The following is a 16,266-nucleotide window of genomic DNA, read 5'->3' as shown; positions in this document are numbered from 1 at the left end:
TGAACATCTTCCAGAGAGCACCAGTTTTAATCCAATCTAATCCAGTCCAATCTTATCCATGTAACAGTCATCTCCACTGCAACTAAATCATCAATCTAATGTCAACAAACCGGAATTTCCTCAGCCTTTCCTACCGCTTGGCCAACTCTCTAAAATGTAAGGGTTGAAGAAAAGCAGAAGTCATTGAGAGATGTCATTGTGTGTGAGAACGTCTGCCCTGGATACCTGATCCCAACTTCTTTTGACCAGAAGCAGGATGCAGTTGCATAAACAAAGGTGCCACCTGAGATGTCCAGGATATTTGAGATAGTTATGCAGGGCTAGTGGACAGAACACAGGATCTGCTAAAGACTGGTGTCCTTTGGGAACAGCAGCTGAAGCATCTCAAAGGGCATGAACACCCAAAATAAACCACACCTGTGGGAAACCCAAAAGATTTTGTGTCTCCTTCTCCCCATCCTCCTCCCCTAGGGTCTGAAAAGGGGAGGAGAAGCTGACACTTTCTCTTTACCTTTGCCAGTGCATTAGCCCTGATTCCCTTCCTCAGGGAATGAAGTTCTTCTGGGTCGCAGGAGACTGAAATTGGGCTAATGCTAAAAGCTGCTGAGCTGGCATGAGCTGAGTAGGGAGTGAGTTCTCACTCCAGTAACCCCACCAGCCAAACGGATCTGATTTACCTGCCCTCAGCACCTGCTAATTAACAGTGCACTTAAAACAAGTTTGCCAAAAAAAAGGGAAAAAAAGATACGACTTCCCCAAAGGAGACATGTTATATCAAACAAATAGCTTGATACCAAACCTCAGGTCTTGGCTTCCTTCCTTCCTACGGGAAATGTTAAGTCTTAATAAAAGTCTATGCAAAACTGCACAGACTGCCAGGAAAACCCATGTGAAAAACATTTACCATATGGAATATTTTCCACTGATTGCCACACAATACTTCAAGAAACCAGTTGCTTTTTTCAAAGAACCTCCTTTCAAACAAACCTCTTACCTGGAATGAGAGGCGGACTGTTTTCCACTGATCTCCCCAGAGTACAGATAATATGAAGAGGGCTGTGATAGAGAAGCCCAGGACAAGAAAAGTCCCAATCTGGGGAGATACAAAGGACATTAATAAGCTTTGGTATTTCTGCATAGGGTGTGCAATCTATTTGCCTAACAGGCTTCTTTAATCAGCTTGGACTCAATACATTCGGGATGCACAAGCTTGGCTGTGCCACTTCATAGACAAAGAGATCTAATGGGACTAAAACCAGACCCACAGTGCTATAAATTGGATTTTCTGTATGGCAAAACTGATTTTACAAGTTAAGTACCTAACCTGAGTCAGCCCTCAAGGCTCCCTCTCTAGTCACGGGAGAAAGAGAGGAATTTACAGAGGTGATCCATTTCCACTTGCTTTATGATAAGGGATGCCTCTCTCTGTCTGTTGATGCAGATGGAGCCTAGATGAACAACTATCGTTAAATTCTGTAGTTGGCTGAACTCAGAAACACCAAGTTAAACCCAAAAGAGACATCAGCACAGCTTCCTTATGCTGAGTTGCTTTGGAAGAGGCTTCAGCAACTGCAAACTTTTCTGTAGTTCAGAAATAAGAATTTAATCTTTAACTAAAAGAAAAGTGAAGGGGTAGCTCATTCTGTGCTGTGGCTTCTTGCCCAGGTTGGTACCAAGCAGTTATGATGGCAGGCTCTTCCTGGAACCTTATTTGTCTGCTGAGAACTAAACACAAGTAGAAACTGGAACCAAGGCCCTAACTAGTCTTCAGGGAGATCCTACAGATCAGCATCCTAATAATCAGTCCCTAATCTCTTCCACATAGGGACGCAGTGTTGGTATTTTCCACAAATTGCTCTACAGCTTTCTGGATCTTCTGGAAGCCCATTTTTGATAGTAAAATTGATCGTTTCCACTGTGTAAATGAAGAAACAGAGGATGGAGTATTCTGACATTCAACTATTCCCCTTCACAGCAAGATTTGCAATCTTATTACGCTTTCCCCTAAGCTTCATGGCTTATTTTTTAAAAGCCTCACCTGGCTTTCAAGAAGTTCTTAAGAAAGGTGGTTTCTAAAGCATCATTTTGCAGCAACAGCTCCCTGAGGAGTTGTTTCTATGCCTTCCAAACTCCACGTGGCTTTTCCAAAACCACCCCAAGACGAAAAGACACGGGGCACCAGGATGCCTTGGAAAAGCCAGGTTTCTGTTCTGCAGAGGAAGCAGCCACTGTTTTTAAAGCTGTTGGGTCCTGCTACAGGGACTTACGCTGTGCTCCTCATGGAAACTTTGCCTTTGTCTACATGCAACCACATGTAGGCATGTCAAATGCAGACATCCTCACCTCAGTGAGTCACCACGGGCTCCTTTTAGAGCCAGTGGGGAAAAAAGGTACTTTAGGTGTGATTCATCTCATCTCAATTTAAGTGTCTATGACCAGCTGGATGATTTGCATCCTCGGAGGGTTCATTTCCCTCATCTGACTGCACAGGGAGCTTGGGGTGATTAGCTCACTTGGAGATATCATTAGTACGGATATTTAAAGCCTCCTAAGATTAACCTCCTCCCTCTCTCCTATGATCTAAGCTGTTTTGCATGCAGGGAAACACCACAGGCTGATGGTTTAAAGCATGGTTAGGGTTACCAGAAAACCCTCTCCCCACCTTGTGACTCCAGTGCAGGTACAGCTGCTGACCTTCTGCAAGCAAACACATCGCTAGGACCTGGGAAAGCAAGAAGAGATTGTTTGCATCCTGGTACAAAATGACAAAATGAGGCATTTCTGGAATTATTTTTGTATAGGGAAGTCACTTTACTCTAGACCTTTGTGCACAATGGCAAGGCAGGACAGGTGGATGGAGAGAAGCGGTTATTGCTACAGTAAATATGTTCCTGAAATGGCCAAGCACTCACCAAAACTGCCTTGTAGGGTCAAAACCTTCTCATGGGTGACAGATAGTTGAGCATTTTGGGGTACACACTTTGTGACTGCACTCTGATATATAGAATATGGCCTGGGCCAGCAGCCATGACATGAAAAATAGAGCAGCAACCTTACTTTTTTTCTATGTATTTGTTGTCACTAAAGGCACATCATCCATGGGGGACAGCTCAGGGAATAAAAGTCTCAAAAAAAACCCAAAAACACAAAACAAACAAACAAACAGAAAAACAGAGCAGAGAGCAAAGGAAAGCACACAGTGACAGTAATTGCAAGAAATGCAAGAAATGCACATCTCAGAACGTGGAAAACTGCCTTGGAGATTCAAAACCTCTGGTTTGTATTAGGTTAATTTTTAATTCCCAGCTGTGGCCCTATGGCTGGTGTGCTCCTTTCCCTGCTGGCAGGTTGGAGCCCTTGGGGATCAGGGTCCCTTAAGGACAGCAAAAACCCCAGCCAGGGCAGGGGACAACCTGAGATGCCCTGAACACCAAGTAAAGGATGAGGAAAACCAGTCCGTGGCTCTTCTGGAGACTAGCTTCAGGTTGTCACAGACAACTGATGAACCTGATGACAAGTTTCACCAGCCCAGATGCCTTGCTGCTGTGCAAACACGTGGGTCTATGCTCAGGTGCATGGAGCAAGCTTCCCAACAAGTGTAAGGGATGGTCTGGGAACCAGTATCACCAGATATGAGGGTTTAGAGAAAAAACATCTGTTAGCAGTCATCAGTGCTCCACTGAGACGATAATTTATGATCCAGGTCCTTGCAGACTGTAACACAGTGGGACTGTGTGAAAGCAGGACAAAGAGATTTAGGGCAATAATGTGCTGGGAAGGGGAGCTGTTCTCCTGAAACCCAACTATAAAGGAATGTAAGGTGATTCCGACCCAGCTACAAATACCCTCTCTTTCCAGGATGATGCTGATTTGAGGCAAGATAAGTTCAGCAGAGAATACAGATCAGCCTTTAAGGGCTACTTGACATGTCAGCCTCCTTTAATTGAATCCTACACCCAGGACATGATGAGTAACCGCGGGAGCAGTTCACAGAGAACTGAATTACTGCTGAAGATCTTAAACCAGGCACATTTAAATAAGCCATTTTAGAAAAATGAAGGGAAAAGACACTTTCAAAATCTCCCCTTTTCTTCAAGCAATGTTACGAAGACTTGGTCCATGCCTAAGGTGCATCCAAACGCCTACTTCAGAGGCCGTGCTCAACTAGACTCTCCCCTGCTACTCCTGTGTAACTTTCCTACAAAAGATGCAGCATATTTGGGGATGACATTGGAGGAAAAGCTCATTTTTATGGATAGAGGTAACGGCTCATTACCAGCTTACAAGAAGAATAATCACCAAGTTTCATCCTCGGATGGTGAAGGAGGAACTCTTGCAGTTGCTCCACTGGTCACTGGAGGAGAACACGTCTTGATGGACCGGTGAGATGATGTGATGTGGACAAGATCTGTCCTCTGTGTGCTCTGGCTCCTCAAAAGCTGCCTCAGGACCTGTCTGATCTGCTCTTCCATGGAGAGCAGCTGTGTTTAGCAGTGTCTCACACGGTTCCACCTACAGCAAGACTTCTTCAGGCCAAAGGACAACCACCACCAGCAGGTCTGGCTCCTCCAAACTGCTCCTACACATACCCTGGGATTCACTGCAATGGGGGCTTGACAGCACAAGCCAGGTTTCTACATTCACTTTCTGGCAAAAAAAAAAATGCAGGCTTTCAGAGCTTCCATGATACCCCAGTCCCTCAGGGATGAAGGCTTGAGGTCACTCTTTGGGCTTCAGTGCCAATGTACAATTTTGAGTCCTCTTCTTAGCGTATGAATGCAGAGGCCCCAGCACATCTGAACCCCTTTACATTATACAGTCAGGAGTTACCTCCTCAAAAACCCCTTGGAATGAATGTGTTTAACTGCAGAGAGGCAAATATCATCTTCTGTGTTTGAAAGACTGAACAAGAAAGTATTTTTCTTCTCCCCTGAGCCTGAACTGTCCTGCAACAAGACCCCGCAGCTTAACCTTTTAGCTCTAATGGGGATGAGAAGATTGCCTTGGGAGTGATAACAATTAAATTAATTGAAACTGATTGTCTGAAGAAAATTACACTGATGCATGCAGGCGGAGAGAGCCTCTGCACAGACAGCAAGTGCTTTGTTGTGCAGCACTTTGTTCAGCCACTGGTGGCTGCTGGGCAGAAGAGTGTTTGCTTCAGTGGTTCACAATAAGGACGTGGAAGGAGGCCTCCAGGCCCCAGTTGGGTGGAGGAAGAGACTACGATGCTCACAAACAAAACCACGCCAAGCACTGCTTGCTGTAAAAACTCTGCTCCAGCAAGGGCATCAGCGTGCTCAGCTTTCTGACACACGGGACTAGTGATGCAAAACATCACAAGGAAGCATTGCCTGGGTGAAGATCTCTGGTCCTTCCTGCAACACGTGGAATCCTCCCTCCTCCACATCCCCATCCCATGTCCCTGCAGGTCAGGATGTCTGTCCCAGGTGATTGAAATTGGCTGATTCAGCCAAAAACTGTTGAGAAATAACAGGCAGGCAGCACAGCCAGCCTCTTAGGAAACAAGGCAAAAGCAAGTTTTCACACGGAGCCAACATGGTCACAGCCCACCATGGTTCAAAAAGGGTTTCTACGTGTGCCTAAGACCTGGTGAAGAACAGACCATGGTTTAACCTAAGTCTAGCTACGATGTGTGATACCAACAGTCTTGTAGGGAAGTCACACATCACAGGAACCACCAGTGGCTCAATGCAGAAGGTATTTCTGCTGTGTTACGCCCCCTGAACATCACTTGGGTAGGAGGGAGAAGTGCTCAGGGAAGTGCCAGCTGGCTGTGGTTGCTCAAGAGTGCTGAACCTCTGGAGATGAATGTTTTTGCTGGGATAGCAGTAGCCTGATGCACCCCAAGGTGGGAGGTCCCTGACTTGCTGTAGCCATGCCCTGCCTCTTTTGCCTCTGTGGAAAGCCACTGCACATTTTGAGATAGCAGGAGCACGAACAGCCTTGTGCCTCCCAGAACTTAACATCAGTGCATGCAGGAGTCTTGCCAAATTAGGCACGATGGACATAATGATGCAAGCAAGAAGGGCAAGTGCCCTTAGAAATACCCAGTGACTTTAGGTGGGTTACTTAACAGCTTCATGAAGATGAGGAGCAAATGGATCCTGACCGCACATGCATCTTTGGCAAAGCTCAGAGTTGCCCAAAGTAACATTGCAACCACCAAACTACCCACACTGATCCATTAACACCAGGAAAGCTAGGTAGACCTAGCTAAATAACAGAGATTAAGCTCTACAGCCACCAGCACGCCTCAAAATCCTTGTAATTAAATATTGTTATTTGACCTACTTAAAGATAAGTTATTCCACAGCTTTTATAATGCTATTGATTGCTTGTAGCATGGCCAAGCAGCTGTCCTATTTCTCACTTTGTTATTTTATTGCTAGCACTGAAATAAAATCACTATTTATTTGTACTTCAGCAGGGACAAAGGACCTTGGAAATCTGTTGTGTTGGGCACTGCGTGAGCAAGGCTAAGAGAGGTTCCCTGCCACGGGCAATTTACAGGCTGGCTATATGATGAGACGTCAATGAACGGGTAGGAGCAGCAGGAACTGATGATAAAAGCCAGTTGCCTTGGTCACAGAGGTGAGTCAAAGCCACAGCGTCAGCCCCAGCACCTGGCATCTCAAAACGCAAGCTGGAGCAGGAATGAGACTGAAAGTGGGGAAAATTTAATGCAGTTTGGAAAAGTGAAGACCTCAGGAACATAAACCTCTTTGGGCATAAATTTAAGGAGTGTTTTGTGACCACATCTGCGGTCTCCAACTGGAGACAAGCCCTCCAGCAAGGCAGAGAGAATCAAGGCAGCTTTAGTGATAATGTTTCCCTTCTTCTCATGAGTTTTACACTTCAGGGTTAGAGGAATAACTCTACTTTGACAACCCATCACCACTACAAGACTCAGATCTCCATACTTCCCTGCTGTCAAATAACAAAACTCAGCTTCCACATAACCAATACTGGCACAGCTTTCCTTGTTTTGATGGAGAAATGGGTCAAATTCACCAAAGGGAAATCACTGAGGGAAATCACAGAACCTACATCTAGCTCAGAGACACCTGTGTTGAAAATGCTCATCCGCAGGTGGGAGAAAGTACCACAAATGCTCATTGTGTTCCCAGTCCTCCCCAGGTAGCTACTGTCAAGCGTCAGGGCAAGGCTGAACTTTGGTCTGACACATTAAACCATCCCTGTATTTATTTTCTAGGCCCGTAACTCACTCCTTAACAGGAGCCTTACTTACCAACAGCAGCGCGATGTACATGAACAGGATTGCAGCCACTACCAGGAGAACAAGAGACCAGAGGAACCAGAAGCCCAGGTTCCCATAGTTATACCTAAAAAGCAATAAAACCTTATCATAGCATTTGTGGCACGTTAGCAGAAGGGGCTGCAGGGAAAATATATTTGAAGGAGAAAACGCCAGAAAGCTGGAGGAGCTACAGAGGCGTATCCCAAGCAGAGAGAGGGAAGCTTTCCTTTCTATCCAAAGGCTCAATAACATTATTACACCTGAATAACATTATTACACATTATTATATATTATTATATATTACATATATATTTTATATATTATATATAATATAATATAATTATTATTATATATTTGTATTATATATTATATTATATATAATATTATATATATTATATTATTATAACAATGAATAACATTATTACACCTCCCCTTCTCATGGTATTTGAGCTATCTGGATGGCATCTGATTTTAGGGGCCAGATTTACATAACTGCTACCTACACAGTGCAGAAGGAAAGGATTTGCATAAAACCACACTGGTTATTTCTCTGTCTCCAGACTGGGAACATGAAATTCTCTTTGCTCTGCGATAGCTGCTGCAATACCTCTGATGCCAGCCACTATGCTTCTTCGGAGGGAACAGGAAAAAAGGAAAGATGACCAAGGGAAGGAAAGAGCCATTTAGTCCCTTTCATTCACCATTTTTGCAACAGCGGTTGTTATCTTTCTCACAAATCCACACTTAAACCTGTACACCGTAGCCAAGCAAAGGGCAGAGCCTCAGCACCTCTGGAGACCCTGGGAGTTCATTTAGGGTGCCAGAACCAAGATGTGAAGGGACCAAAGCTTTGGCTCGTGACTGAAGTGCCCGGCCTACCTGGGGTGTCTCATTAAAACCCGAGTGGGAAAGGAGGAAAACGTGGCACTTACCAGTCAAAGTTGTTGTAGTCATTTTTCGCTTCACCCCACATGTACAGGAAGACGAGAGAAAAGCAGAAAGCTCCAACGAGCAATGGGAAAAACACGCATTCCCGCTAGAGAGGGAGACGAAGGACAATCGGTCAGAGCCTCGTTCACTCCAAAACAAGCAGAGCAAACAGCAGTCACTGCTTGCTTCTAGGCTGTCCGTGAAACACGTGGCTTGATGCTGGACCTTCTGAAGCCGACCTTCTCCTACGAGGAGAGGCTGCGAGAGCTGGGGCTGCTGGGCCTGGAGCAGAGGAGGCTCCGGGGGCTGCCAGCCATGGCCACCAGCACTGCCGGGAGGTGCCGAGAGGCCGGAGCCAGGCTCTGCTCAGGGGTGCCCGGGGCCAGGCCCAGAGGCCCCGGGCCCAGCCTGGAGCCCAGGAGGTGCCCTCTGCCCCTCAGGAAGCACTGCTGGGCTGGGCGGGTGCCGGAGCCCTGGCACAGGCTGCCCAGAGAGGGGCTGGGGGCTCCTCCTTGGGGATCTCCAGCAGCCGCCTGGACGTGGGGCTGGGCCCCCTGCTCGGGGTGGCCCTGCTGGACCAGGGCTGGCACCACAGGGACCCGCAGCTGCCCCACACCACCAGCCACACGGGGACACTCTCTCCATGGTGGCACAGACAAACTGAGCCTGCCAGAGAAGCACAGCAAGCCCTCCAGCCCCAGGAGCTGCCATCTAGGACACCAAGAGACCGCGCTGGGCTCTAAGGGAGGTGAGGCCTTTGACCCACAGCATCAACTGCTTCTCAGCTTGGACTGACTTTTCCCAGTGCAGAAATGAATGTCTTTGCTGATTCTGAGCTAATTTACCGTCTTGCAGCAGCATTTCCCAGGCTCGGTCCTTCTGCGTTGGTACCGCTTCCACCGGCAGCTGTAGAAACCCGCCAGGCAGGAGATGAAGGGCTGGTGCTCGTACCTCTGCAGCAAGTGCCGACGTACCACCTTCAGCTTCCCAAACTTGATCCTCTTGAGGCTGGTGGAACTGGCCTCCATCTGAAGAGCTTTATCTCATCTTCCTCCTGAAATGAGGTCACAAGATTGATGTGAGTCTCCTTGCCTTCGGGGTAAGCTTTTTGTGTCAGAAGGAGAGGAATTGTTCCCAAGAGGATGCAAAGACCAGCAGGAAAGGTGGCTGAGGACACCCCACCTAACTTTACACCCCTGAGAGAGATGTCTAGAAGAAAAGTACGGTCATTTCAAGTCCCCTGAGTGGTCAGTGGTTATAACTTTGGTGCTCTGCATCACCTCTGAGGGAACCTCTGCCTCCCTTTGACTCTACAGGGAGCTCTGGGAAAGGAAATCATTAACTTTAGCCCTCCATGCAGATTCCCAAATAATGTCAGATGAACCTGAGATGAACTTAGCCATGGGAATTAGCTCAATATCGCTGTGACCTCTCTGCAACCCCTTACCAGTTTAAGTAGTTCAGGTAGGAAAGGGACCAAAACTCTCCCAGGACACAGCCCTCTTATCCCAGAAAAACTGCAGCGCTGCAGAGACCGATCCCTGATGGAAAAACTATTTCCTGACTCAAAGAGCTCTACTGGCAGCGTGTTGGAAGGCCAGAAAGAACAGCTGTAAAGATGCACACATGGGAGATCTGTTCATAATCGGGACTTTAAACAAAGACTCCGGTGGTAAATTGCAGCCGGTGTTAGCAGTGAAGCAAACAGCACAGGGGTTGTGCCAGCAAAGAGCAATTTGCCCAGCAGGGCACTGTCGAGACCACAAGGAAACATTAAGGAAAAATAGTCCTGTGTTGGCAGACGAACAGGCACCGCTATCCATCGCTTCTTTGGAGAACAGAGATAGCCTGAGATGCTCTCCGAGTGCCATAGTGCCCCTGAGTCCATACCGGTCATGTTCAGATGCAGGCATATCTGCTGCAAAGTCCCAGCTCAGGAGTCCAATCCCCTTAATTTATCTGATGTAATAACAGTAATTTAAGAGCAAAAATGAACAGATTGCTGCACTACACACGTGGGTAAAATGTACATGTAAATAGTTTGCAAACAACTCCAAGTCCTGCGTTTCTTTGCAGAAATGAATGGATAACAGCTTGCAAATTGACACTACATAAAAACAACCCCAAAAATCCAGCCCTATGATCAGTTTGCAGAAGGCACAAATAAAACAAGATGCAAGTTAAAACGGAAATGATGCTCTCCTCATGTATTTCCTGCTATATGTTCCCAGCCTAACAGCAGCTGGGTTGCAAAGGAGAGGGGATGGAAATGAAGCACAAGAGTTGTCAGATCAGGCTGGTCCTAACCAAGAAGTGCCCGCATGTGCCATGCCCTGAATGCCTTCCTGAGACAGAGGTGTTTGCCCATCCACGACACTCAGTTCACCAGCATCAGATCCGGAGGCAGCAGGAGGTCACCCCCTGGTAAAAAATTGATGCTGCTCTCACATGGCGACATGGTGAGCCTGCTCTTGAGTAACCCAGCACAGGCGGTTTGTGGGCTCTGTGCCACCGGTGAGTGGTGTAGATGACATTTGATCCTGCTGTCCTAGTCACCTGGACTAAAATATACCTGGCATAAGCCCAGCGATTGCCAAATTGCCCCAGCTGTGTCTTCTGAATACGTTTGAACCTTCAGAGCTCTTACCAGAAGGTTTACATGTGCCATGCGGGTGCAGTATTTGTTACCTTCTAGTAGGATCCCTAGACCATGATTTTCCCCATCAGTGAAGCACAGCATCGTTTTTTTCCCCAGCCCTTTATTTAATGCTTCATCCTTTCCCTCCAGCAATAGCAATGAAGACACTGGTTCAAAACCAGCAGCTTTGCTGTCAGAGGACCATGAAATTTGCTACTGCATTCTTAATGGAGACACGAGGCTCACACATCGATATTTATCCATCAGTGTATAGGATTTGACAGGAAAACTGATGGCAGAGACCTCAGCACATTGTCCTCTCCATCTGGCTGGCGGGATGTTAAATCTGGATGTTAGTCGAGATGTTAGACTAGCTCTCTCATAAAAAGGGTGATGGAGATACCACCAGCTCCCAAGACAGGCTAATCCTCTCTGAATTTGCTCTACCATTAACAGTTTTTTTTCAGTGCCTGGCCTCATGTCTAACAGTTTAAGCCCACCACTTCACGACCTGATCTTGATGGATCTAGAGAGGAGAGTAAATGTTTCCTCTGTTACGTATTTCACAACTGTTTGGATGACTGCCGTCTCGCTGGAGCTTTTGGAACGGGTAAGCACAACATCTCACATAATGGGAAACATTCACGTAGCAGCCTTTAAGAGAGCTTCAGTCTTAACCACGGCCAAACAAACCAAGAAATCCTCTTGAGGATCCACTTCCTGGCAGCATGAGGTGGGTTTGGGATGTCCATGTGCAGATCTCAGAGCCCTCGGTGCTCAAAGGGTTCATCTTGTCTCACGGCTGAGCCCTGGGACCCCGGATAATGTCCTCAGGGGACCCTGGCACCCACTGCTTGTCATCCTTTTGGGAAATGACACTTAGAAAGCTGAAGTTTCGGAATCTCAGTTTGCAAATTCTGCACCGAGGAACATCTGCAACCCAGGAAACATCTTCAGAGCTGTTTATAAGAAGGAGCCCATCATCCTCAATCATCCTCTACCATTCTGCCTCTCCAGCATGGACTGACTAGGGGATGAGAGCTCCTGGGGCTGAAATCCTATCCTGCCCAAAAGAGAAACAGCAATGCACAGAAGACCTTGCAGTGACTTGCCAGCCCCATCCAGAAGTACAAGAGGCTGCCGGAGGTTAGAGACCAGGGATGCCAATAAAGCCATTATATCACAGCTGGTGGGAGCAGAAAGCTTTCAGCCAAAGCTGAACGTGCCCTGCTAAGCCCCAGATCATGACTTGCCCCACAGCTGCTCCTGCTCCCACTGGGCATGCGGGGCTCACACTGGAAAAGCAAATGGGAGACTTGGAGCCCCACGGCTGCAAGGGACTGCTGGGTCCACTGGGGAGCAAAGCACAGGAGATGCTTGAGATATCGAATAAAGAAGGCATTTATGTGTAAATTCAAAGGAAAGGGTTGATAGGGATAAAGAAAACCAGGCCTTTCACACAAGGGCAGGCAGAAATGTCCCTCTCAGCTCCAAATGGGTTCAAATCCTCAGCCTCCCCGTCCTTCTCTTTCTCTGTGTCCTCAGATATCGTGTTTAATTTAATGCAAGCTTCCTCACACCTCTGCCCCCTTTCGCTTTCTCCATGACCCTCCATCCCACAAACTCATCCTTGCTCCCAAATTTCCAGCCTGCTGTTACAGCTGCACTGGGGCGTTCAGAAGCCACAGAAACATCTCTCCCAAGGTATGGCCGAAACTGCAATGCCTCAGACCACATCAAGCACTGAAGCCTTTGACTTCACTAGCACCTGATCCCAACAAAGATAATATCCCAGCTTCTGGACCCAGCAACTGGGATAAAGGGACAAAGAACATTGCAGCATATGGTGGGTGCAGAGTCCAAAAGACAGGAGGGCCACACGAGGATCTGGAGCAGTTCAGCCATTGTTAGGACACAGCAAGAGACCTCACAGTGCTTGGTCTAGATTTGAAGCAGAGTGCTCCTAAAACTTGGAGGCTGCCTGCAACCCCTCCCCAGCTCCACCAGGCAAAAGTAAATGGCTGGAAAAAGGGGACAGCATACCCCAAATCCATTCACTGGGAAAGCCATGGGAGCAAAGAGCAAGCAGGAAAACATGCATCAGCAGGAGAGCAAAGTTTAGGGCTTCAGCAAGTGAGCCATGACAGCAGTAACACATGTTTTCCAGCTCCATAATCCCAAGAGACCTCAGGTCTTTCCCTTGCAAACAGAGACTGTTTGCTCACAGATAAGAGTCCCCGTAATTGCAGGCATTTGAGCGGGGCTGCTCATTTCCCACTGCTCGACAGAGAGGGAGGAAAAGCATGAGAACTAGCCCGGGGGGTGGTGGAGAAATGAGCTGGAGAAAAAATTGGGAAATATATTCAGCTGCAAAGCCTGGATGCAGAAGGTAGTGCAAGCAGAGCTGGCTGGAGAGGCAAGCGCACGAGCAAGGAGAGGATCCTTGCCTCATTATTGTTATTATTATTATTATCTGATGCTTAGAGCTGGGGAACTCATCTTCTGAGTGGTAAACAGGTACAGAAGCCAAACCTGGCATCACCTATAGCTTTCTCCTTGAGGCTTTGAAGTCCATGCTTTCTCCTCAGCATCATGATGCTTTGTGAAGCCTGATGCAGGCGGCAGGTAGGGGTGATCCATGCTTTGCCCATCCCATTTCTAAGGAATTTGGACAGAATTTGGAGAGAAAGTAAACCCTGTGCCAAGGCTGAGCCTTCCCAGCGCCTGCAGCTCCTTCGCCTGATGGTGGAGATGCCACTGAAGTCGCCTGGCACAGGGACCCCCAGTGCCATCCCTCTGCTCTCTGGGGACATCACACCCTGCCCCTCTACCTGGGAATCTTCAACATTATCACACCAACAAATCAGAAGGACTAAAATCAACATCCAGACATGGTGCTGGTTGGTCACCGTCCCCATGAGCTGCACACAGACCTTGCCACCAGCCAGAAAACTCAGCAAAGAGCCTCCCTTAAACCTGCATTTCCAGCTCACGGTGTGCCCAAGGATCTGGATCACAGCCTTGGTTTCCTCTTGTTCCACTGCCATCAGCCTTCACTTTCTTTTCAGAAAACAGAAGAGGTTTGACACAGGGAAGGAAGAAGGTTGATATGAAACACGACTAGTCAACACCTCCCTGTGATACGGGATATACATCCTTTCCTTTCCCTGGCAGGTGATAATTATAATTTATCAGCAAGACATTCAACAGCTTCTTTATTAGCCCTAATTATGCCTTGCTTCTGCGTGGGATCCCAGGGAGGATGTGCAGCTCGACTCGAGTGTGTGCAAAGTAGCCCTGAGGACTGATTAGCTGTCGGTTTGAGGCAGATGACAGCCCTCAGCACACAGAAATGCTGGGCCTTACCCCAGAAAATAATGAATGAACATGGAAAGAGAAGGGGTTAATGAGGAATAAGTGCTCCCGTGGCTGCAGGAACAATACTCGTTTCATTTTGTGTGCTCTTGTACACCTCCAGCATGCAGTGGCTGTGGCTCTCAGAGCTCTGGGGAGGTTTCCAGCAAGGTTAATGTCCCATGTTTTGCAATATGCCTCCGCAGTTTGAACAGTCATAAATAATCACGCCTGCTTCAGACAAATGAACCTGAAAATACAGATGAAGCTTTGCATCTCTTCGGGTTGCAGAGGGACTTACAGAGCAGTCTTGGTGCTGGGGCTCAAAGGTCAGCCATCCAGCGTGAGTTGTGCTCGGAAGGGGTGCTGTACCCTGCTCAACACGAGCCACACTGGCTGGTTAGACCAGGATTCATCTGAGGATGCAGGCAAATGGATTTTCCGAGGCAACCAACCATGTATTTTGGGGTGGAGGTGGGGGTCAACTTGACAAGCCCTACAGGAACCCCAATTGATGAGGATGATCGGTGCGGTTTTGGAAACACTTCTGCCAGCCCCAGGCTTCTGCACATATCCCTGCGTGGAGAAGCAGACATCACTCCGATGGTGATGGGCTCACCTCAGAGCAAAGCCAGGCATCATCCATGAGAGTCTGGAGCAGAAAAGGTACCTTAATCCCTGCCTTTATTTCAGAGGGCTCATCATAGGAATGAACGCTTCAAAGTTGAACCACGTTTTAGCCCAAATTACTTCTTTTTAAACCTCTCCTTTCCCCAAAAATTGTTTGGTCTCCCTTCACTTCAAGAAACTCTCACAGTACGCTCTCGTGTTTTGACCAAGTTTGTCCCCAGCCCCCGGGGTTGACTCATTATCCACAACCTCTTGCAGAACCCTCGTCTAATCCTAATCATCATCATCACAAATCACAGCTGGTTTTCTTCATCTTCAAAGCACTTTGCGGGCTGCCTCAGCGAATGCGTGCCTAGGAAATTATTGGCCAAGCCTCAGAGCATGTGCGATGGATTTTGTGCAAATGCTTTCAGTTTTGTGTTGAAACAGGCAAGGGGAAATTGTCGTGTTTGTCAAAGGGCCTCACAGCACTACAATAGATTTTTCCCTCTTTCCTGCTAGGAGCAAAATGAGTGTTTAGAATAAAGGCAATGAATAGTAGCTTAGTGGCTTGACATAAAAATAAAAATAAAAGGAAGAAGAAAAAGAAGGGGTGGAGAAAGACTTCCCAAGTGCCACAGCATTGGCTGGACTTTTGGCTGGAGCCATCCCTCGTTACACGGAGACTTCCCAAAAGGGCCGCGTGGTTTTGGGTCTGCAGAGGTTCGCCTGCTGCCCCAGTCCCTCCATCTTCGAGGAGCAAAGGTGTAGGACTGGCACGTATGGGGATGCTTTCATCTACAGAAATTTTCCTTTGAGGGGGAACAGGAGGTAAATCCCAGCATAGCTGTCCCGTCGGGTCGGGGTTTGAATTATTTTTGCCTGCCAGTTGCTTGTAGAGAGGTTCCAGCCCACCTACCTTTCAGAAAGGTCCACCCAGCTCACCCCGCTGTCCTTCTGGGAAGTCCTGCCCGCCCCAACCCTCCTCACGGAAGGTTCCACCAGCCCCAACTGTCCTTCCAGAAACTTCCACCGCACCACTCGAGTGAAGGCCACCCCCAGCCTTCAGCCCATGCCAGTCTCAGGTCTCCAGGACCCCAAGGACTGAAGCTTCAGCCCCTCCATCATGGGGGGACAAGAGGAGGAGAGGGCAGAAGCTGCACCGACCCCTGCCCTGGGGCTCGTTCCTCCAGGGAGGGGATGCTCCAGGGCCAAGGGGAGAAATGGGGGAGAGAAAATTCTGGCTGAGAATAATGAAGTCCTAAACTCTGACATCAAGTGTTGACCCAAACGTAGCAGGTTTTTATGCTGTGGTGTCTCTTTCCTGTAATTTGTCATGAGCTAAAATGTGGAGAGGGTCCAGTTCAGCCATGGAAGGGCCTGAAAAACATCAGAAAACTCAAGTAAAATAAAATAAAAGGTCGACATTCACTCATAGGACATGGCTCTTTCT

General features: G+C 47.8%; 1 protein-coding gene across 1 annotated transcript in view; it reads right to left on the bottom strand.

Annotated features, from left to right (window-relative positions):
* Positions 1-16,266, bottom strand: part of LOC310884987 (glycerophosphodiester phosphodiesterase domain-containing protein 5-like) — a 37,117-nt gene that overhangs the window by 11,632 nt on the left and 9,219 nt on the right. The window contains 5 exon segments of the mRNA XM_083807667.1: positions 995-1,093; positions 2,663-2,722; positions 7,274-7,367; positions 8,215-8,318; positions 9,058-9,266. Of these exon segments, the coding sequence (XP_083663793.1) occupies positions 995-1,093; positions 2,663-2,722; positions 7,274-7,367; positions 8,215-8,318; positions 9,058-9,240 (540 nt within the window). The 5' untranslated portion in view covers positions 9,241-9,266.

Source organism: Anser anser, assembly GCF_964211835.1.
Source record: "Anser anser genome assembly, chromosome: 1".
Lineage (NCBI taxonomy): Eukaryota > Metazoa > Chordata > Aves > Anseriformes > Anatidae > Anser > Anser anser.
This window is presented reverse-complemented; position numbering and strand designations above follow the sequence as displayed.